General features: G+C 42.0%; 1 protein-coding gene across 1 annotated transcript in view; it reads left to right on the top strand.

Moving 5' to 3' along the window:
- The window catches only part of LOC115464514 (vomeronasal type-2 receptor 26-like), a 108473-nt gene extending 87938 nt beyond the window's left edge, over window positions 1–20535 (top strand). Inside the window, exons 3-4 of the mRNA XM_030194879.1 lie at window positions 12171–12297; window positions 19625–20535. Coding sequence (XP_030050739.1) covers window positions 12171–12297; window positions 19625–20535 — 1038 coding nt within the window. The remainder of the gene's footprint in view (window positions 1–12170; window positions 12298–19624) is intronic.
- Window positions 20536–22754: the final 2219 nt, after the last annotated feature.

Here is a 22754-nt window from a genome sequence, read left to right as displayed (position 1 = left end):
CTATTTCATCTCACTATCACAACAATCCTTTTTCTCACATGAGATAGGTTTGCATGCACTACCTCCATTGCATGCAAATTTCTCTCATGACTCAGGAGTCTTTCATGAGGTATTTTGTCAAATGCCTTTTGAAAATCCAGATACACAATATCGATAGGCTCACCTTGAACCATATGCTTATTCATCCCTTCAAAGAAATGTGGTGAGGCAGGATTTCCCGTCAGTAAATCCATGTTAGCTTTCTCTCATTAATCCATGCTTACATATAGCAACATAGTAACATAGTAAGTGATGGTAGATAAACACCTGAATGGTCCATCCAGTCTGCCCAACAGTCACATTCATTATCAATTCAAGATTTAAATCAACAATGAACGTGAATTATTTACTTGATCATGGTCTTTCTTTGGTGTTTCTGGGACATAGACCATAGAAGTCTGCTCAGCTGTGTCCTTATGTTCTAATTACTGGAGTTGCCATCAAAGCCCACTCCAGCCTATCCAAATCTGTCCTGTCGTTTGCAGGACAAAGACCGTAAAAGTCTGCCTGGCACTGTCCTCATGTTCCAAAAATATTGAAGTTTCTGGTGAAGCTCTCTCCAGCCCACCCTAAACTGGATCGCTATATGCGGGACTCAGGCTGTACAAGTCAGCCCAGCACCGGCCTTAGTTGATGCAGCCAGAGTTGCCATCTAAGCACCACTTGACATGCAAACACATATGTAACTCTTTAAGTTTTGTTTTTTATATCATTTATTTATATGCTCTGTAATTTTGTTCTTTATAGTAATCTCTACATTTCTCCTGTCATCTACGTCCGACTCACTACTCTATAATTTCCCTGATCACCTCTGGAACCCTTTTTAATTTCTGCACATTTGAGTAATGTTACTCAAATACACAGAAATTAAGAGGGTTTCAGAGGTGATCCAGGACATTATAGACTGGTAAGCATGATGTTGGTGCCGAGCAAAATGTAGAGACTATTAATGAGAGACAAAGCCAACATGGATTGAGTCAAGGGAAAAGTTGTGTTTCATCTCCAGAAATGGATTTAAAATTAGTTCTCCTTATAATTTAAACAAATTAAATTGTTTTGTTTTTATGTATGCTTGAAATTATCTCTGTAACCTGGCACTACTGTAAATTTACACCTCACTCCTTAGCTCCATCATTATCTGAAGAACCTCCATTTTAAGAACGGTCTGGGGGAAGAGATGAATATGGATGAAAATGGAGACCTTGCCACTGGATACGATATTGTGAACTTGCTCTTTCTGCCTGATGGGACATGGAAATATGAAATTGTTGGAAGTTATAACCCTCATGCTCCCCCAGGGCAGGATTTCATTATTGATGAGAAGGCGATCGTGTGGGAGAGTTCATTCACCCAGGTCAGATTTAAGTGATATAAGAGCATGATGAGAGGTACAGATCCAATCCTAGGGATTCCTACTCTGAAAGCAAAAATGGACAGTTGATAGTTAGCTGCTCCATGAGGAAACATTTTCAGCCTGTCTGATCAAGCCATAGTTTGATCTTTTGTATCTAACCCTTAAGAAGAGAGTTGTACAGAAGTTCCCAGATTCTGTATAGGTCGCCCAAATTTAGGTGCGGATCCCAGATGTGCACTTAAATTAATTAGTCAAGTATGCGCCAACAATAAGTTATTGGGGTTAATTGCAATTAATTGGCACTAAGAACGTAAGAATAGCTGTACTGGGTCAGACCAATGGTCCATCTAGCCCAGTATCCCATTTCTAAACAATGGCCAAGCCAGGTCACAAGTACCTGGCAGAAACCCAATAATTAGCAACATTCCATGCTACCAAGCAGCTGCCTCCCTTTGTCTGTCTTAATGACAGACTATGAACTTTTCCTCCAGAAACTTGTCCAAACCTTTTTTAAACCCAGATACACTAACTGTTGTTACCACATCCTCCGGCAAAGAGTTCCAGAGCTTAACTATTTGTTGAATGAAAAAATATTAAAAGTATTTCCATGTAACTTCCTTGAGTGGCCCCTAGTCTTTGTACTTTTGGAATGAGTAAAAAATTGATTTACTTCTACTCGTTCTATACCATTTAGGATTTTGTAGACTTCAATCATATCTCCCCTCAGCCATCCCTTTTCCAAACTGAACAGCTATAACCTCTTTAGCCTTTCCTCATATGAGAGGAGTTCCATCCCCTTTATCATTCTGGTTGCTCTTCCTTGAACCCTGCTTAATTCCACTATATCATTTTTGAGATTCTGCGACCAGAACTGAACGAAATACTCAAGGTGCGGTTGCACCATGCAGCGGTACAGAGGCATTATAGTATTTTTAGTTTTATTCACCATCCCTTTCCTAATTATGAATTACAAACACATCTGTCATCTGCCTATTCTATAGCATCTGCACCTACATTTCATATTGGGTAACTGAAAAGGAGGCATTGCCATGGAAAGGGAATGGGTGGGTCAGAGGTGTTCCTCGAAATTCAGTGCAATGTTATAGAATTTGCACACCTAACTGGGCATGGATATTTACACCAGGTTTCAGGAGGCATAAGTCCTGGTGCCAAAATTAGATGCAGGAAGGGCACTAAGCTCGAATTCTGTAAAGGGTGGTCTATGCAGAGCACTCTTTACAGAACACTATCCTAGCACTGATCTTAACAATGCCTAACTTTGGACACCATTTACTGAATCTGGCTCCAGGTTCTCTAGGCCGTCAAGGCACAAAAACCCATCCTGCTTATGTGGAAACCTCTTCCTGCTTATTCAAAACAGGACAATAGTTACTTCCTTTTCAAAGAAAAGTTGAAGATGTTCTTTTTCAGGAAGCCTTGGGGGGGGGGGGGGGGGGGGGGATATGATACTGTTTGTAGTTTTTAAAAAAAATTTTATACTTTGAAATCTTTTGGTTGATCTGTCTTTTCTAGCAGTTTGTTTTCATTGCACCATTGTTTTGAATGGGATGCGTTATGAATGTTCAATTAAAACCCACTATGAGAGGGGTCACGTGACGCTATGAGCGGGAGTGGGCGCTAGTTGGATCGCTCCTGCCTTCTCCTCAAACATCTAGGCAAAAAATCGCTGCAAACAAAGATTAACATCCTGCTAACTGAGAGCGAACAATAGCCGAACTCACAGTGAACGGATTGAGTGCAGAAGGTTACGGCAATGGCGACAAAAAACACAAGAAAAGAAAAAGAAAAAACTCGCCTAGTTGGAGACAAAATGGCGGCGCCGGTGAGCCCGGGAACGTCGGAGGTGGGGTCCGCCTGGGCCGCGGAAATTGTGGGAGAAGTTACACAAGCGCTAGAGGTAATATTAGATAAAAAACTGAGTTCCCTGGACAACAAGTTGGAATCCCTTAATAACAGTATAGCCCAAATACAAACGGATATGGCGCAATATCAACAGCGGGCCAGTGAAACGGAAGACCGAGTCACTGTACTAGAAGCAGAGATAAATCAACTGAAGAAAACAATTACCTCATACGACGACAAACTCGAAGACCTAGAAAATAGGTCGAGGAGGAACAACCTCCGAATTGTGGGACTAACTGAAGGGCAAGGAGATCGTGAACTCAGCAAATTTCTTGAAACGTGGTTCACAGCAGAACTGGAGTTACCTGAGATGTTGGGGCCGCTAAGAATCGAGCGTGCACATCGACTAGGGCCGAAGAACGTGGCGGAGGGAAGACCACGTGTAGTCATCTGCAAAATTCTCAATTTCAGTCACAAAAACGCCATACTGCAAGCCCTGCGCAACGGCAAAGAACTATACAGCGGGAACCGCAAAGTTCTTTGCTTTCAAGATTATTCATCGGCGGTGGCGGCGCAAAGAAAAAAGTTTTCATCGATATGCTCAGCGTTGGTGAATAAAAAGATTAAGTTTGCGCTATTATACCCTGCAAAGTTGAGAATCATTCATTCTTCGGGCACAAAGTTGTTTACCACTATGGAAGAAGCAAAACTATTTGTGCAACAGATGGAAGAGAGGCCGGAAACTTGAGAGCTAAGGATTGCACTGCTGAAAAAAAGACATTTTCTAACTGACATCGCTAAATGCTTGAGAAAAAAGTATAAAGAAGAGACCTATAATTGAAATGAGAATTATAAACAGAGGATGTTGGGGCAGATGATACATAAAAGAGACTATCAATGGACACACTGAACAGCGACACAAATTGGATTTAAGGTGGACATAATGCACACTGAAACCATTAGAGGGCCAATTGAAACACAAACAGGATAACAGGAAAGGACGATTTAAGCATGAAAAGTGGCCAAGAATCTTGGATATTAGGAAAGTATGTTATAATAGATATAGTATAAGGATATTAAGATATTACTTTTGTTGTTAGATATTTGATACTGCAGATAATGTAAGCTGCAAGGCCTGAAATCAGTTAAATTAGATTTGAAAGTATTACAATCTAGGTTTGAAAGAATCTGACAACACTAAGATCTCATAAGACTAATACTACTCTTGATTAACAATTGTAGAGACTGGCAAATTTAAAAGTCAAATGAGATGGGGGACTGAATGATAAAGAGGTAATACATACTCACACAATCATAAAAATATGTTATAATAGATATAGTATAATAAGGTTAAGATACTACTGTTGTTGATAACAAGTTGACACTGCAGGTCATATAAGTCGTAGAGCCTGAAATCAGTTACATTAGATTTAAAAGTATAACAAGCTTAGTTTGAAAGAATCTGATAATCATAAGATTATTTATGACTAATAATACTGCTTTTGCTTAATAATTGTAGAGAATGGCAAATCTAAATGTCAAATGTGTTGGGGGACTGAATGTTAAAGAGGTAATACTTACTCACACATACATGTATCATTAATGGAAGAACGAGCAGAAAAGGGACGGATACAAATAATGGGAGGAGGAGCGTTGAAAGTGACCTGCTTCCTACGGGAAGGAGAGGGCTAATGGGGGGGGAATGGGGAGAGGGGGGAGGTTAGGGAACAGATAACTACAAGACAATGTAAGGGGGGGAAGGGGAAGAGAGTAACTCAATGTAACCTACAGACGCAAATAAATATGAAAATGAGAACATGGGGTATGAACAGGAGTGGTTGGAGGCTGGGCTGGCTACTCTTGATAGTAAAAGGTAATCAGATGATGGAAAATCGCTATATGAATGATAACTACTTAAGGTAGCATCCTGGAATGTGGGGGGAATACATTCCCCCATCAAGAGATCAAAAATATTGCGCCATCTTAAACATATAAGAGCAGATATTGCAATGCTCCAAGAAACACATTTGTCAGCAGAGGAGCATGCCAAATTAGCCAAATGGTGGGTGGCAGATTGTGTGGCAGCTGCGGCAATGGGTCGAAAAGGGGGAGTAGCCATACTTTTTCGGAAAGGGCTAGCAATCAAGATACATAAAACTATTTCAGACCCAGAGGGTAGATTTGTGCTAAGCATAGTAACCATTAATAAAAAAACTATAATTTTGGGAAATGTCTATGCTCCTAATGTGTTAGATTTAAAATTCTATAAGAAATTGCTTTCCCAAATCACTCAACTGGAAAACTTGCCCCTAGTGATGGGAGGAGATTTCAATATGACTTGGGACCCGAATATGGATAGATCGCATCCGCCTAAGGAGATAAGAAAAATAGATACTAGGGGTCTACCGGATTTATGTGAAATATTAGATTTAATAGATGTCTGGCGCACCTTGCATCCTATGGAGAAAGAATACACACACCAATCTAGAGCACATGGGTCAGCATCAAGAATTGATTACTTGCTGGTATCACGAACTATAATAACAGACATTACTGAGGTACACATAGATCCCTGTGTCATATCGGATCATTCAGTGGTCGGAATGACATGGAAGGGAGGAGAGGATGAAGACTTGCTAAAAAGCTGGACGTTTCCAACATACTTAATTAAAGATGCAAGATTTGGGGAGCTTTTACATGCTAAATGGGCAGAATTTAAGCATTTTAATGAAGGCTCAGTGGAAGAGATCAGCACTTACTGGGAAGCAGCGAAAGCGGTGTTGCGGGGGGAAATAATTAGCTATGTCACGCACTATAAACGAATGAGAGACAGAGAAATAATGAGACTAGAACAACTTTTAGGTAAATTACACCGCCAATACGGTATGAACCCTAGTAATGATATCAGACAAGAGATTCTGACCATACAAGCAACTTTAAATGCCAAACTACATGAGAGAGAAGTGAAATCTCAGGCCTACTATCGCTTTCAACTTTACAAGCACGGGAATAAAGGGGGCAAATATTTAGCTCGACTTATAGCATCTAAGGTTAATTCCCGAAATATAACAACTATTAAACAAAAAAATGGGAAACTCATACACTCTAATAAAGAAATTCGACAAGCTTTTCAAAATTTTTATCAAGAACTTTATAAGAGGGCAGATCAAGACGAGCTACAGGGGGAGTCTTACTTAGAGGGTGTTCACATTCCGAGGCTGCAAAGTAGAGACAGAAAGCGGCTAAATGCTAGGATTAGTGAAGACGAGGTAGGATGGGCAATCAAACAAAGTAAATCAGGCAAGGCATCAGGTCCAGACGGTTTTAAAGCAGAATTTTATAAGATGATGGGGGACTCGATTCTCCCTACCTTGACTGAAATGTTCAATGACTGGATAGAGAAGGGGGCCTTGTCTGATAATATGAATTTAGCTAGGATAGTAGTATTTCCTAAACCAAAACGAGATGAACAGTTGGTTACATCATATAGACCCATTTCCCTAATTAATCAAGAGGCAAAATTATTTGCAAAAATATTGGCCAAAAGATTAGGAGGGATATTGCCTCATCTAATTCATCCAGCACAGGTGGGTTTTGTCCAAGGGCGAACAAGTACAAAAAACTTGCGGAATATTTTGGCGTCATTGGAAGGACTAGGTCACTCCAAAGAACAAGCTGTGATGATCAGCTTCGACGCAGAAAAAGCATTCGACAGAGTGGAATGGCCCTTTCTATACTCGGTGCTACAGAAATATGGATTTAATGGCACCTTTGTGCAGGCAATTAGAGCACTATATCATAACCCAAGGGCACAAGTGCTGGTAAATGGAAATATATCGGGGGAAATTCAGATCACTAGGGGAACTAGACAAGGTTGTCCTTTGTCGCCTCTGTTATTTGCACTTCAATTAGACCCATTAATTAGAGACATACATGATTGTGCAGCGATAACAGGGGTACATATTAAAAATCAGGAATTTAAGATAGCTGCATTTGCGGATGACTTGTTAATGATTATTACGAAGCCAAAAGATACTCTAGAGAATCTTTTACAAATTTTCAGAGAATATGGAGATTATTCGGGTTTCAAACTGAATATAGACAAGTCAGAAGCGCTTCAAATTAATGTGGACATACACGAGTTATGGGGGGGAGATTTCCCTTTGAAGCAGGCACATAAATCTTTTGTATATTTGGGTATACAGTTGCCGGCCAGACCAAAAGAGCTATATCATTTAAATGTTGAAAAATTACTGGAACAGACAGCACAGCAGTTGGCATCATGGGGCACGCTAACACTCTCGCTCATAGGGAGGATCAACCTTCTTAAAATGGTGATCTTACCGAGATGGTTATATATGTTGCAGATCTTACCAATAGCCCTGTTGCAGAAAGATATAAAGCGCTTATACCGAATGCTGCTCAGATTCTGTTGGGCTAAGAAAAAAGCTAAAATACAACAAAAATACATGTTGGGAGGATGGAGACAGGGGGGTTTGGGAATTCCCAATCTTAAATATTATAATATGGCATGTTTATTGCGACTGGTGAGAGATAGATTATTTCATGCTTCCGACTATACACCTATAGAGATGGAAGATGCATTATTTAACCCATATCACTTTACTACCCTAATGCATTTGCGGAGCGGGGAAACTCCTCCTAGAATTAGGCACAATATTTTACTTAAACCCATGAGAGAGGTATGGAAATTTATAGGCAAACTATTAGGCGGAGACTCGAGAATAACGGAGTTAATAAGTATTAGAGGGAATCCGGCCTTCCAACCAGGAATGGAGAACAAAATCTTTGATGACTGGGGAAAGATAAGTGTGGAAACCCTGGCAGACGTACTAGGAGAGAATGGGGATATTAAGCCACTGCCGCAGCTGCTTCATCAAGAGGAACCTGGATGGCAAGATACTTATGCGCACTATCAGCTTAAACATTACATACAAAATTTAAATAAAGAAGCACTTATAATTAGGTTAGGTAATAAAATTATTACCTTCTTTGAGGAAATTACAGAAAATGCCCCTTCTATATCGCAATTATATCAGAGACTATGGAGCCTAACTCCTGCGAAGGAGATGACTTTATTGAAACAGAAATGGGAAAAAGATATGGGAAGGAACTTGCAATCCTGGGATATAATGGCACAAATCAAAAGTATTCCATGCCTGATAGGGGGAAATGATTATAGGGAATGTGCATTTAGAATGATACACAGGGCATACTTTACACAGGTTCAATTGTATAAAGCAGGGGGTATAGAAACAGCTCTTTGTGTAAAATGTCATAATGCCGAGAACTCCATTTATCATGCGATGTGGAAGTGTGTATTAATACAACGATATTGGAGACAAATAACTAACTATCTTACAGGTATGTTATGTAGTAGAGTAGATATGAATCCATTACATCTCATATTGGATATGAAGGAGGTACAATCGAGTTTAAATGCAGATAAAGTATTGCTAAAGCGCAAATTATGTTTGATAGCAAGGAAATGTATTATGCAGCACTGGACTACACACAACCCGCCAAATTTCTGGCATTGGCGTAATCAGGTACATCAATTGTTGGTTTGGGAAGCAAAAGAGGCTAAAGGAAATGATAAAAGAAAAACGAGATTTCTTAAAATCTGGGGATGCTACTTGGAAAAAATGACGCAGAAAGGGCGAAGTCTGATTATTAATACCTTATGAGTGGACTTTATGCGATACTGGAAAGTATGGGGAATTTTATAGGTTACAGGGGGAACCATGAAGAATAAGAGGGCAGGGAGGGTGGGAAGGGGGAAAGGGAAATAGTAGGTATAAGGATGGAAGAATGCAACATTATACTATGGTGGGAACTAATAATGGATTTGTTGTACTAATATCGGATAATGAAGGTGGCACAATATTTGGTTATGTTAGATGTTGACAATAATGCAATGTTCTGTTGAATTCATGGATAATACAAATTAATGAAACACACAGAGAAAGAAAAAGAAACACACTATCCTTGTGTAAGATAATTATTGTTTTATTATGCTGTTACAAGATAATGGAGGAACAAAAAAATACTTGTATTAGTTCTATAATGTCTATAAGATGTGGATATGTTGATTTCTTTCATAATAAAAAACAGTTGAAACATAAAACCCACTATGAGCTGTCCCTGGATTGGTGGGCTCTAAATATTATTAAATAAATTAATTTGTCTATATAAAATTGTCTCCCTGAAAGTTGTCAGACCTGCTCTGAGGCTGGTATAATCTGTGTATTTGGCCATAAGAATCAACACTTTTTGGGTCTACATTGAGTTGATGATGGCGGTCAGTATTTTAAAGACGGTGACTACTGTGGCTAACTTAGACCCAGGTACTCAGTGTCAGGCCATATCCAGAAACTGGCCCTGAATATCTGGGTTTACACACTCTCAGCAGTGGTACCTGGAAATTGACTATGCCGCGTCCATATCACTAACCACAGAAAGAAAAGACCTGCTATTTACGTGGTTGTACTTGTCCAGGTATCTATGTGGTCAGTTTTGCCAGTGTGTGTATAACTCCCAGCTCCACCCTGACTTTGTCCCCGATCACTCTGGTAATGCTCAGACAGTGCTGCAGTGGTCAGAAGGGATTTTCAGTGGCACTGCCAGGTTAAGTGCCATGAAATATCTTGTCATGATTCACTCAGAACAGGGCCGTGCCTAGGGTCTCTGGCGCCCCCCTACAGACTATCAGTTGGCGGCGGCGGCGCCCCTCCCCCCCTCCCCCCGTGAAAATGATCGCTCACCACTTGCCACACTGACAGGAATTGTCAGCAATATTCTTAGAAACAAATTGCTATACTTTGCAAAATAAGATAGCAGATGTAAATTCTCAAAGTGAACATATTCCAAACACTAAAATGAAAATAAAATGATTTTTTTCTACCTTTGTTGTCTGGTGACTTTCTTTTTCTGATCATGCTGGCCCAGTATCTGATTCTGCTGCTATCTGTCCTCTTAACTCCGTTTCCAGGGCTTCCTTTCCATTTATTTCTTTCCTTTCCTCTTTCTTCTTCATTTCTGGTCCTCAGCTTCTGCCTATTTTCTTCATCCATGTGCAGTTTTTCTCCTCTCTTCCTTTTCCCTCATTTCATCTCCTTCATCTCTCTTCCCTCCCTCTATGTCCAGCAATTTCTCCTCTCTCCCTGAACCCTGCCCTCCCATCCATGCTCCTCTGTCCCCTGCCCTCTGCCCCTCCATTCATTCCTATCCAGCAATTCCCGTCTCTCCCTGAGCCCTGCCCTCCCATCCATGCTCCTCTGTCCCCTCCATTCATCCCTATTCAGCAATTCCCCTCTCTCCCTGAGCCCTGCCCTCCCATCCATGCTCCTCTGTCCCCCTCCATTAATCCCTATCCAGCAATTCCCCTCTCTCCCTGAGCCCTGCCCTCCCATCCATGCTCCTCTGTCCCCTCCATTCATCCCTAATTCCCTATCCAGCAAGTCCCCTCTCTCCCTGAGCCCTGCCCCTCCCATCCATGCTCCTCTGTCACCCTCCATTAATCCCTATCCAGCAATTCCCCTCTCTCCCTTCCATGACCCCCCCACATCCATGCTCCTCTCTCCCCTGTCCTCCCGCTCCCATGTCCCAGTTGGCCTGGCCCGCCCTCTTCTCCCCTCCCCCTTCACATCCATGTTCGTCTCTCCCCTGCCCTCCCGCTCCCATTGTTCAACTGCCCTCCCTCTTCTCTCCCCCAACATCCCTTTTTCTTTTTAAATTTACCTCCGTGGCGGTCCAGCAGCGCAGCGTCATGAAGGAGGCGGTGCTCCCGACATCTCTAGCCTTCCCTTCACTGTGTTCCGCCTTCTTCTGATGTCATTTCCTTGACGTCAGAAGAAGGCAGAACACAGCGAAGGAAAGGCTAGAGACGTCGGGAGCGCCGCCTCCTTCACTGATGCTGCGCTGCTGGACCGCCACGGAGGTAAATTTAAAAAGAAAAAAAAAAGAAATGGGATGTCGGGAGGGGGGAGAAGAGGGCGGGCAGTTGAACAATGGGAGCGGGAGGGCAAGCGAGGTGAGCATGGTGCGGCGGCGCCCCCCAGAGGGAGGCGCCCCCCTGCCATGCTTACCCCGTTTACCGTTATGGCACGGCCCTAACTCAGAATGGTTTAAGCACACTGTAGCCTCTCCTTGCCAGTTCAATATCAGCACAGAGAGGATCCCAAGTACAGAACAAAGTCCAAAAACCACAAAAAGAAGCACCAAAAGCCTTCAAAAATGGGACACAGTTCCTTTAATTGTCAAACTTGAAAGTCAATCTTCCATTTCGAACCCAACACGGGACATGCTTCAGCGCACAGTGCCTGCATCAGGGGTCGAATGTGTTCTACTATGAGATGGATTCCATATGCAACAACAAAACTTCCTCCCTTTGAGGTAAAAAGAAATCCAAGCACTTTGGTACCTAGCTGCTCGACACGTTAGGAACAAAATTGGTCCTCTCGTTCATTAAAGGGAGGAAGTGTTGTTGTTGCACATGGAATACATCTCACATTAGAACAAATTTAACCCCTGAAACAGCCCATGCCAGGTTTGAAATGGAATATTGATTTTCAAGTTTTACAATTAAAGGAACTGTGTTCCGTTTTTGAAGGCTCTTGGTGCTTCTTTCTTCAGTTAAATATCAGGCCATTTGAATCTCTTGTTTATTTGTCCTCATTCTAACCATTCTGTACCCCATAGATTTTATACATGAATATCATATAAATGTAGGCAAAATGTTTTCTGAGCACCTTCTGTATTCTGGTACACACTGGGGTATTTTACAAGTCTTCATGAGCATTTAAATAAGTTATCCCCAAAAGGTCAAATTCTATTCGAGAAACAATTGCCCAGTGTCAAATGAGGTTACATAACTTCTTTTCTCAATCCTCAGACACCTCCATATTCCAGATGCAGCCCAAGTTGCCATCCTGGTTACAGCAAATTACAAAGGAAAGAAGAGGCCGTCTGCTGCTATGACTGTATTCCCTGTGCAGAGGGAGAGATCTCCAATCAAACCGGTGGGTGATATCATGGAATATGTGGAGTAAACATAGATACATTATTGTTTCTGCTCTGTGAAATTATGCAGGGGAGCAAATCTTTGGAAAATGAAGAAAAATATTCTGGATAATATTCCTCTCTTCCCTTCAGCTGGCCAACCAGTCATGATAATGGTTCAGGAACTGCCCTCTGTCTCTTTAAAAGGAAAATATCATTAGGGAAGACCAGCACCCTCAGTCTACGCCAAGGACAGAAGTACCCTGAAATCCAAAGAATGCATCAATCTTAACACAAGGAAATGAAGTATAGCCCAACCATCAGCAATACTGTAAAATAAATCTGATCATACACCTTTTCTATTGGTAGCTGAAGATAGAAACATAGAAAAATGTAGGCAAAGACCATATGGTCTATTCAGTCTGCCCATTCAAGTCATCTACTCTCCCAATCACACCCTTGTCACAAGCTCTCTTTAATTTAGATACTGTTTTTGTCTCCATCACTTCCACCAGGAAACCGTTCCACGAATTCACCACCCTTTTCTTGAAGATTACTTCTGAGTCTATTTCCTTTCCTCTCCATCCTTTGCCCCCTCATTTCAGAGCTTCCTTTCAATTGAAAGAGATTTGACTCCTGTGCATTTATGCTGCATAGGTATTTAAATGTCTCTATCAAATCTCCCTTCTCCCGCCTTTCTTCCAAAGTATACATATTGAGATCTTTAAGTCTGTCCCCATATGCTTTATAATGAAGACCACTGACCATTTTAGTAGCTGCCTTCTGGACTGACTCCAACCTGTTTATATTTTTCTGAAGGTGTAGTCTCCAGAATTGCATACAATAGTCTAAATGAGGTCTCACCAGAGTCTTACACAGGGGCATTTTTTCCTACTGGCCGTTACTCTCCCTATGCACTCAAGCATCCTTCTAGCTTTAGCCATTGCCTTTTCTACCGAGTTGGCCATCTTAAGATCATCACATATGATTACACCCAAGTCTTGCTCTTCTTTCATGTACAAAAGTTCTTCGCCCCTTAAACTGTACCATTCCCTTGGGTTTTTGCAGCTTAAATGCATGACCCTGAATTTTTAACATTAAATCTAAGCTGATAAAATCCAGACCATTCCTCCAGCTTTGCTAAGACCTTCCTCATGTTATCTACATCATCAGGGATGTCTACCCTATTGTAGATTTTGGTATCATCTTCAAAGAGGCAAATCTTACCAGACAGCCCTTCAGAAATATTGCTTACAAAAATGTTAAAAAGATCCAGCCGAAGAACCAAACTTTGCAGCACACTACAGGTAACATCCGTTTCCTCAGAATGAGCTCCATTTACCACTACCCTCTGTTGCCTTCCACTCAACCAGTTCCTAACCCAGTGTCACTTTAAAGCTCATACTGAGGATGCTCAGTTTATTTATTAGTCATCTATGCGGAATCATTTCAATTGCTTTGCTAAAATCTAAATACACCACATCTATCGCTGTCCAACTCTCTGGTCACTCAGTCAAAGAAATTAATTATTTGTCTGATAAGACCTGCCTCTAGTGAAACCATGTTTCCTCAGGTCCTGTAAACCACGGGATTCCAAAAACTCTTCTATTTTCTGTTTTAAAAGTGTTTCCATTATTTTACTTACCAGAGAAGTCAGACTTACTGGCCTGTAATTCCCAAACTCTTCCTTACTTCTGCTTTTGTGGAGAGGGACCACATCTGCTCTTCTCCAGTTCTTTAGGACCACTCCTGACTCTAGAGAAGCATTGAAAAGGTCAGTCAGTAGAGCTGCTAGAACTTCCCTAAGTTCCTTCAGTACCCTTGGATGTATGCCATCCGGCCCCATTGCTTTGTCCACCTTTAGTTTAGCTACTGTTGCATGTCTTCCTCTTTCTGCGATCTCTTATAGTTTTAAAGGCTAATTGCTTTTCCTTTAACTTTTCAGTACTACTTTTGAGAACCAAAGTGGTGTTTCTTTCCTCATACTTTAATTTACTTTCCTTACATAAAGGTTTGTTGCCCTTACTGTAGCTCCTTTCATTTTTGTCCATTGTTTTCCAACTTTTTCCAGATGTTCCCATTCAGACAGCAAAATGATAAGTAGTAGTAGTAGTAGTAATAATACCCCATCTGAATAAAGTTAGTTTTTTCAAGTCTAGAACCTTCACTTTTGAATGAACCCTCTCCACACCTATCTTAATATTAAACCACACCATCTGGTGATCACTGGATGCCCAATGATCACCTACTATAACATCAGAAATACTTCCCCCAATATTAAGCACCAAAATGAAGATGATCAAAAGCCCCGCAATGTTCCAAACAGCACTCTAAAAATAGCACTGGAACAGCATGGGGCTTTACTGTCCCTATGATCTGAGAAAATAGTATGCAAATTTAAGCACGCTATTATCTCTGATCATATGGTAAAAGTGCGGGAGTATTGTGCCTGAGCATGCACTTGCTTGACAGGTCCAGGCTGTCAAAAGCCCAGACCTGTCATACACAGGGGCTGGAAGTCCAGCAGATCTCCAGTCCCCCAACCCCCCTCCCTACACAAGTTTGCGGGGATCTGGGGATCTGGTGGATCTTCAGCACCCCTAACCCCCCTTGCACCCCAATAAAAAAGCCCTGGTGACCCAGTGGGCTGGAAAAACAAGTCCTCCCCAACCTGGTAGTCTAGCGACCCCCATCCTCACACCCCCCCTGTACCTGAGTGGCAGAGGAAGGAGTAGAACCCTCCAGCCCTGCCCAGTGCATCCTGATCTTGTGTCGGGGGGGGGGGTCAGGGAGACTGGAGGTATACTGGACCTCCAGCTCCCATGTCACTGGCTTGAGGTGGGGGTCAGGGTTCCTGTGGGTGAGGGCTCGGGGGCTCCTGAGGGGGTTTCTGTTGGGAGATGGGGGGCCTGCTAACATGCAAATGCATGCTTGACAGGACTCAGCTTTTCTCTCCGATGTTCTGCAAACCCTAACGCCAGCTCCGAGCTGGTGTAGGGTTTGCCTTGAGCAGCATGTCTATGTTTGGTGTGCTGCCCACTGATCATTGGGGTGGAATAATAAAATACCTGTTTAGCATGCATTTGCATGCTACTTGCAGTCAGAGCCCGCAAGCACGTAGTTTCATGTGCTCGGGGGCTCTGATCATGGGGTGGTAGCAAATACGGGCACTAGTATGGGCTAATAGCTTCTAGTACCCGCGTTTGCTTCTGAACATGACCTGTAATTCCAGTAGGGCCCCATCCCACCTGGGTTCCATTACTCACTGCTGGAATAGAATCTCGCTGCTTCTAAAAGACCCTGCAATAGGGTTACCCCAATCAACATCTGGCACATTAAAATCACCTATTAGTAGTACTTCCTCTTTCATAGCTATATATTGAATGCCTTCAATTAAATCTCTGTCCACTTCTGTCTGTGAAGTAGGCCTGCATATCACACCAATTTGCCAATCCCTCTTTCCAGACTAAACCATTGAAGGACATTGCCTCCTGTGCCATGACTCTTTAATTTTCTCAGGAGTCTCTCATGAGGAACTTTGTCAAAAGCTTTCTGAAAATCTAGATACATTATACCAACTGGCTTACCTTTATCCACTTGTTTATTCATGCCTTCAAAGAAATGAAGCAAATTGGTGAGGCAAGACCTCCCTTGGCTGAACCCATGCTGACTCTATCCCATTAAACCGTGTTTGTCTATGTTATGACAAAGGCACATCCAGGATAGTTGGGTTAATGCAGTTTCAGCTTGAAATACATGCCCCAGAAGGCATTGCAGGCAAGGAGCCAGGGGGTGAGATGGAGAACCTGGACTGGACTCCTAGCTGCAGTAGGGGAAGCCAGGGATGTAAGTGGCAGGACTTGTAGCTTGGCTGCCACTGGGGGGGGGGGGGGGAGGTGAGAGAGATAGGAAACTCTGTGTGCAGGAGCTCATCATTAGGCAATGCTTAACTCAGCTGGAATGGGTGTGGGGGAAGCTAAGGGAAAGAGAATGATTGGTTGTGGTAGCAGAAGCCAGGGATTGACTAGGCAGGTGGGAAGGAGTCCCAAGAGAGAGGAGTGGAGAGTGAAGCAGATGCATGCTGAAATTCCTTGGGTATGAGAAGGTCCCTAAAATATTGAATCTACCAGGAAGGTAAAGAAAGTAGGAGGTAGAAACTTCTGTTTTATGGTTTATGGGAGTGTTTACTGAATTAACTGCTTATTTGGAACTGAGTTATCGTTTACTATGAACTGGATAAAGAGCCCAGACTGAAGCTGATTTTGAACTTGGGTATTGAATCCTGATGGGGGCTGATAGCCTACTTCTTAAAGGGGACTATTTGCCATACTCTTTCAGGTGGCCTACATGTGTTTAAGATTGAATGTGAATGTTGCTGTTGGAACTGTGAATCAGGACTACAAGAAATCTTCATTGAATAAAGTCCTTAAGATTGAAGTTTGCTGGTGGATATTTATTCTTTGACTGTACCGGGAACCTGTGGCTGAAGGAGATTGTTCTATCCTTCGCTACATTGAGAGGAGCCTGGTTACAATGTGTTCTGTAATTTTATTCTTTATAATAATTTCCACTATTTTGCCCAGCAGTGACGTCAGGCTTACCACTCTGTAATTTCCCAAATCACCCCTAGAACACATTTAAAAAATTGGCTTTACATAGGCCACCCTCCAATCTGCAGGTACTATGGATGATTTTAATGACAGGTTACAGGTCAGCAGATCTGCAATTTCATGTCTGAGTTCTTTTAGTACCTGGTGATTTGCCATTATTTAACTTGTTGATTTGGCTCAGTATGTCTTCTAGGTTCACTGAGATTTCTTGTCCTCTTTCAGCAGAGCTTCTTCTTCCCCACTGTTGGATATCATTGATGCTTCATGAAGCATTTCATCATTGTATTTCTCATTTTTACAAATGCTTCTCAACCTTGTCACCTATCTCTTAGTTCTTTCAATTCTTTCATGAGAGATTCAAGGTGAAGACATCTTGCACATGGAACCATCACCTCTCCTGGGATCACATTTTCTGTCTACAGAAAGGCGGAAGCTTTAACTGGAGCTTGGATGACACAATGTTTCACGGTTGTAGTATATGCACCTGTAGAAAGAAAACAGAAAAAGCCCTACCAAAGTCCCCTTTCTTCAGTTGTCCTGTAGGCTTACATTCAGGTACAGAAGACATTGCCCTGTCCCAAGAGGGCTTATATTCTAAGTTTTTCACCCATTTTCACAGCTGTAAAGCTGATGGAGACCTGTTTATTAAAGTGAGGGAAATTATATGAAAAAGTAACATGTAGTATGTGTAAAGCCTGTGTGTTAACTGTTGGAGGTTTGCCCAGTATCTGCCTTGCAGTTAACACACAAGGTAAACACATAATGTCCAGAAAATGCTTTGGTAGTGCTGTAAATGCATCTGTCCTATCAACATGCATTTACTACAATTACAGCTTATATAAAAAACAATCCCCCCCAGTAGCAACCCCAACCCCCACCCCAATAAGTAGCATCCTTAAGAACATTGCCAACTTCCATTCTAACCCTAAGAAGGTTCTAGAACCACATAACACTCCTCCCCAACTCTCCCATGAGGTTTCAGACCCCTCTCTCACCCTTGTAATGATATCTTTGACTTTCCATACCCTGATGAAGTTCCAGAGTTCCCATTCTTTAATCCCCTGTTCCCAGCTCTTACTGGGGGGTGTTCATTATGGGTTTGTGGTGGGGTAAGTAAAATCTCCAAAGGCTTGTGTTGCTTTATCAGCCTGGACTCAAAATGGTGGTTCTGACCCATAACTGTAGTCCTGCAGTACTATCTCTAGGAGTCAAGTTGCCAAATACGGGTACACTGCTTTTAGTTAGCTGGCTGACCCCTAGTGATAGAACCACAACACTACAGCTATGGACCAGAGCCACCATTTTGAATCCCAGCTTGCAACAGGGCAGAAGAGTCTGGCGATTACTCTTGCCTTACCACTAACCCCCAGAGACTCCACCAGTAAATTTGGGGGGATCAGGATGGGTGAAAAAAGGTTCAAGGTATTGGAAAAGGGTCTGGAACATCATCATGAAATGGGAGAAGGGTCAGGATCTCATCAGTGAAGTGGAAGGGGGTCAAGATTCAGATTGGGGGGGATGGTTAGATTCTTATGCAGTGGGCTGTAGTACCTGCTTGCTGGTAATGTAGATACTTATACGCCCAGATTCTATATAAGGTGTGGGTAGTAGTGCATGTTAAATTGTGTGTGCTACCTGATTGAGTAAAGAGCTAATCAGTAATAATAATTGGCTGATAACAACCAATTATCATCACTAATTGTCAATAAGCGGAATTTACGCACACTCCCTTTTAGGCATATTCTAGAGAGAGGCACATACAATTCCTAACATGAGTAGCTGAAAGGGGGCATGGCAATGGAAGGAGTGTGGGTGTATCAGGGGCATTATTCGGATTTACATGCGTAGTTATAGAATTCGGGCAAATGTGCCTACATTTAGGCGCGGGTATTTGCACCAGTTTTTCACTGGCATAAATGGCCATACCTAAATGTACCCAAAATTATTCCCAGCATCATACACAACTCACATATCTTTAGCTACTCTGCAAAACATGTCATTTTGATAATATGGATCTTCAGATATAACAACATAGGTATTGCAGAATCAACTTATCTTAAGCAGCCGAGTGTGAATCGTCATTGACCCAAAATTTCAAGAATTTTTTTTGTTTAAATAACATTGCAGGAAAAAATAAAGCTACTTAGCTTCAAATTTCAAAAACAGGTTTAATTTTTCTTCTTCAGGGAAGAGGTTCAATTCAGTTCTTCTCACTCCATGCTAAGCATTCCCGACAATGACAATTCACACTTGGCTGCTTAAGATAAGTAGATTCTGCAGTACCTGTGTTGTTATATATATATATGGGAATAATTTTGGGCATGTTGTAAGGTCCCTGCACATCAAAAAAATTTTGTCCTATCTATTTGATTCATACCTAAATGTAGGCGCGTTCCACCAGCCTGTGCGCTATTCTATAATGTACATCGTAATGCAGGTGCACTTTATAGAATAGCACTATGCGCACTATTCCGACTCGTCTTCATTTGCATAATCTAGCTCATAATACCTGCTCTTAAATGAAGTGATGCTACTTGCAGCCATGAGTGTTAAAGTACTATGTGCTAACTCAATGCGCATTCCATAGTCCTTCACTTCACATGCTGTTGTGTAAGAATAAAAGTGCTCTGTCTTGGATGAGCGGTAACACTTACAGGGCTGGTGGTATTTCAGTGTACTTTAGTAAACAGATCTTGTGGTATTTGTGAGATAATGAGACCATTATCTTCCTTCTCAGATATGAACATCTGTACAACATGCCCAGAGGATCAATGGTCCAATCAGAAGAGAGATGCCTGTATCGCAAAAGTTAAAACTTCCCTGTCTTATGAAGACCCTCTAGGAATAGTTTTGACTTCCACCAGCTTTTTCTTCTTTCTGATCACAGCTGTCATCCTGGGAATCTTTATTCATTACCGAGACACTCCCATAGTGAGAGCCAACAACCGGGACCTCAGTTACATTCTCCTCATCTCCCTCATGCTCTGCTTCCTCTGTTCCTTGGTTTTCATCGGTCATCCACAAGAAGTGAGCTGCATTCTCCGACAGACTGTCTTTGGGATCTCTTTCTCCATTGCTTTCTCCTCCATACTGGCAAAAACTATCACTGTGGTCACAGCCTTTCATGCCACCAAGCCTGGAAGCAAGCTCCGGAAATGGATGGGCTCCAGGGTCCCAATGTCTATAGTCCTTTTCTGTTCCTTTATTCAAACTGTTCTGTGTCTTGCCTGGTTGTTCACTGCTCCCCCGTTCCCATATTTTAATATGAAATCAGAGATTGGAACAATAATAATTGAATGTAATGAAGGGTCAATAGTTGCATTTTACTGTGTTCTGGGTTACCTGGGATTTCTGGCTGGTGTCAGCTTCATTGTAGCTTTCCTAGCAAGAAATCTACCTGACAGGTTCAATGAGGCCAAGTACATCACCTTCAGCATGCTGGTGTTCTTCAGTGTCTGGATCTCCTTCATACCAACGTACCTGAGCACCAAGGGCAAATACACGGTGGCAGTGGAGATATTCGCTATCCTGGCTTCAAGTGCTGGAATACTGGGCTGTATCTTTCTCCCTAAATGTTACATTATTCTGTTGAAGCCAGAAAGGAACAGCAAGAAGTATCTAACGAAAAACATAGGGGCTCTTAATTAAACCGCATTAGGTGCTAACGCACATTTATCGAATGAAGAAAGGCTTACCACAAAATTCATTAAAATATTTTGCAGTAATTTGCCTTTCAGTGCATGTTGTTTATTTTTTGGGGAATTGTTTTCAGAAAGTAGGTGAAAAGTGCTCAGAGTTAATGTTTTTCAAGTCCCACATACTAATGGAAAATTTTGCACAGGACCTGAAAAAAAATCCTTAAAATACTGGCATCTTGAATATGGTCTTTAGCATTCAGGAAAGCCCTGTGTTAAAACCTACTAGGTTCATATTTTAGTGCATTTTACATTTTAGTAAAAGGGGCCTCATAATGATTTTTAGGCTTAGAAATAACAGAGTAACTTTTTCTCGTAAAGGAAAACAAATATATGCTATAATAAACAAAATAATTTGAGCTTATTCTGCTGTCACATTTGACTTCATACATGATACAAATATGGGCCCCCTTTTATCAAGCCGCACTAGAGGCTGCCGCGTGTCAATGCCAAATGGGCTTTGCCGGCTTTACCGTACTGCTAGAATGACTTGATAAAAGAGGGCCATGGTTTGAATATTTATTTATGACATTTATATCCCACATTATCCCAAGTATTCTCAGGTTCAATGTGGCTAACGTGTAGAAGTAAAAAAAGAAAAAAATCCAAGTAGTAGGGGTGGACCAAGAAATCTTCACAGCCAGATGTAAACGGTATCAAACTTTATTTAGCACTACTCGTATACTTGACTCGACACAGGGTCATGTTTCGACAGGACACACTGGTCTGCTTCAGGGGTCATACATAACTCAGCACCATGATGAGTTACACTAACCTCAAAAACGGAACAACCACAAAAGTAGGCAAGGTATCAACTCTAAAATGCACAACACAAAGGAACTGACACTCACCACTGAACCACAGTAAACTCAAATCGGACGCTTTTAAGCCTGCCATTCAGAAGAAGGGTTGGAACCTAAAACCAACTTAGTTTTCTTTCTATCAGACCTATCATGTTGGAAACATAAACAGAGAAGCTTAGGGGTCAAGGTTCAGCAATGCCTGGCTAGTGCCGAGGTGGTCCAGAAAGGAGTGAGCAATTATACAGTCATGAGCCATATTTAGGGCTCCTTTTACCAAGCTGTGGAAAAAGGGGGCTGGTGCTGATGTTGGCTCATATTTTACACGTAAGCAGAGGCCCCCTTTTACCACAGCTGGTAAAAGGGAAGTCTCATCTTCCTGCAGGTAATGGCCATGCAACAAGTAAAGCAGTTGCCACACAACCATTTTGGGAGGAAGCCCTTACTGCCACCCTATGAGGTAGCGGTAAGGGCTCCCGCGTTAACCCAGCAGTAACCACGCAGCACGCAGCACGCAGCACTGCCCCATTACTGTTGGGTACACTCCAGTGCTAAAAAAATAAATAAAGTTTTGTTACGCTGGAAATGACAGTACACTAGGGGTGGGAAGTACAACCGGGCTGCCTAGGTAACCCGGCGGTACTTCCTGTATAGCAAGCTGTAAGCCCATGTTGGGCTTACTGCCGCTTCATAAAAGGAGCCCTTAGTGCCAGTGCCGGCACAGTTAAGTGACTAGGTACCACCACATAAATGACAGTTCTGGCTGCTTAGCTATGCATTTCCTGGCATCCACATAACTTCTAGGGTGATAGCCACAGACCTAGAGAGGGACCTTGGGATGATTGTTTCTGTGATATCAAGCTGGAGAACCATTGTGACCAGCCTGTGGCCACAGCCAGAAGGATGCTAGATGGCACAGAGAGAGGTATAACCAGTAGAAGAAAGGAAGTGTGAATACCCCTGTACAAGTTTTTGATAAGTTTCCACATAGAGTATAATGTTTAGTTTTGGAGGCCGTATCTCTCTGAGGATAAAAAAAGATGAAGTGATTTGGAGAAAGATGATGAAAATGTTGTGTGGTTTGTGCCAAAAGATATATGAGAAGGGATTTGAAGACCTGAATGTGCCTAACTAGAGGAAAGGAAGGACAGACAGAGGAGATAAGAAATAAATGTTTAAATCCTTGAAAGGTATTAATATAAAAACACATCTTTTCAGAATTGGGAAAGAAGTAGAACTAGAAAATATGAATTGAAGTTGCAGGGTGGTAAACAGGAGAAATATCAGGAAACACCGGTATAGCCTACCAGTGGAGGTGATGTAGACAAAAAAGGTGACGGCATTCAAAAATGTTTGGCATAATCACAATGAT

The sequence above is a fragment of the Microcaecilia unicolor genome, chromosome 3 (assembly GCF_901765095.1).
Source record: "Microcaecilia unicolor chromosome 3, aMicUni1.1, whole genome shotgun sequence".
NCBI lineage: Eukaryota > Metazoa > Chordata > Amphibia > Gymnophiona > Siphonopidae > Microcaecilia > Microcaecilia unicolor.
This window is presented reverse-complemented; position numbering and strand designations above follow the sequence as displayed.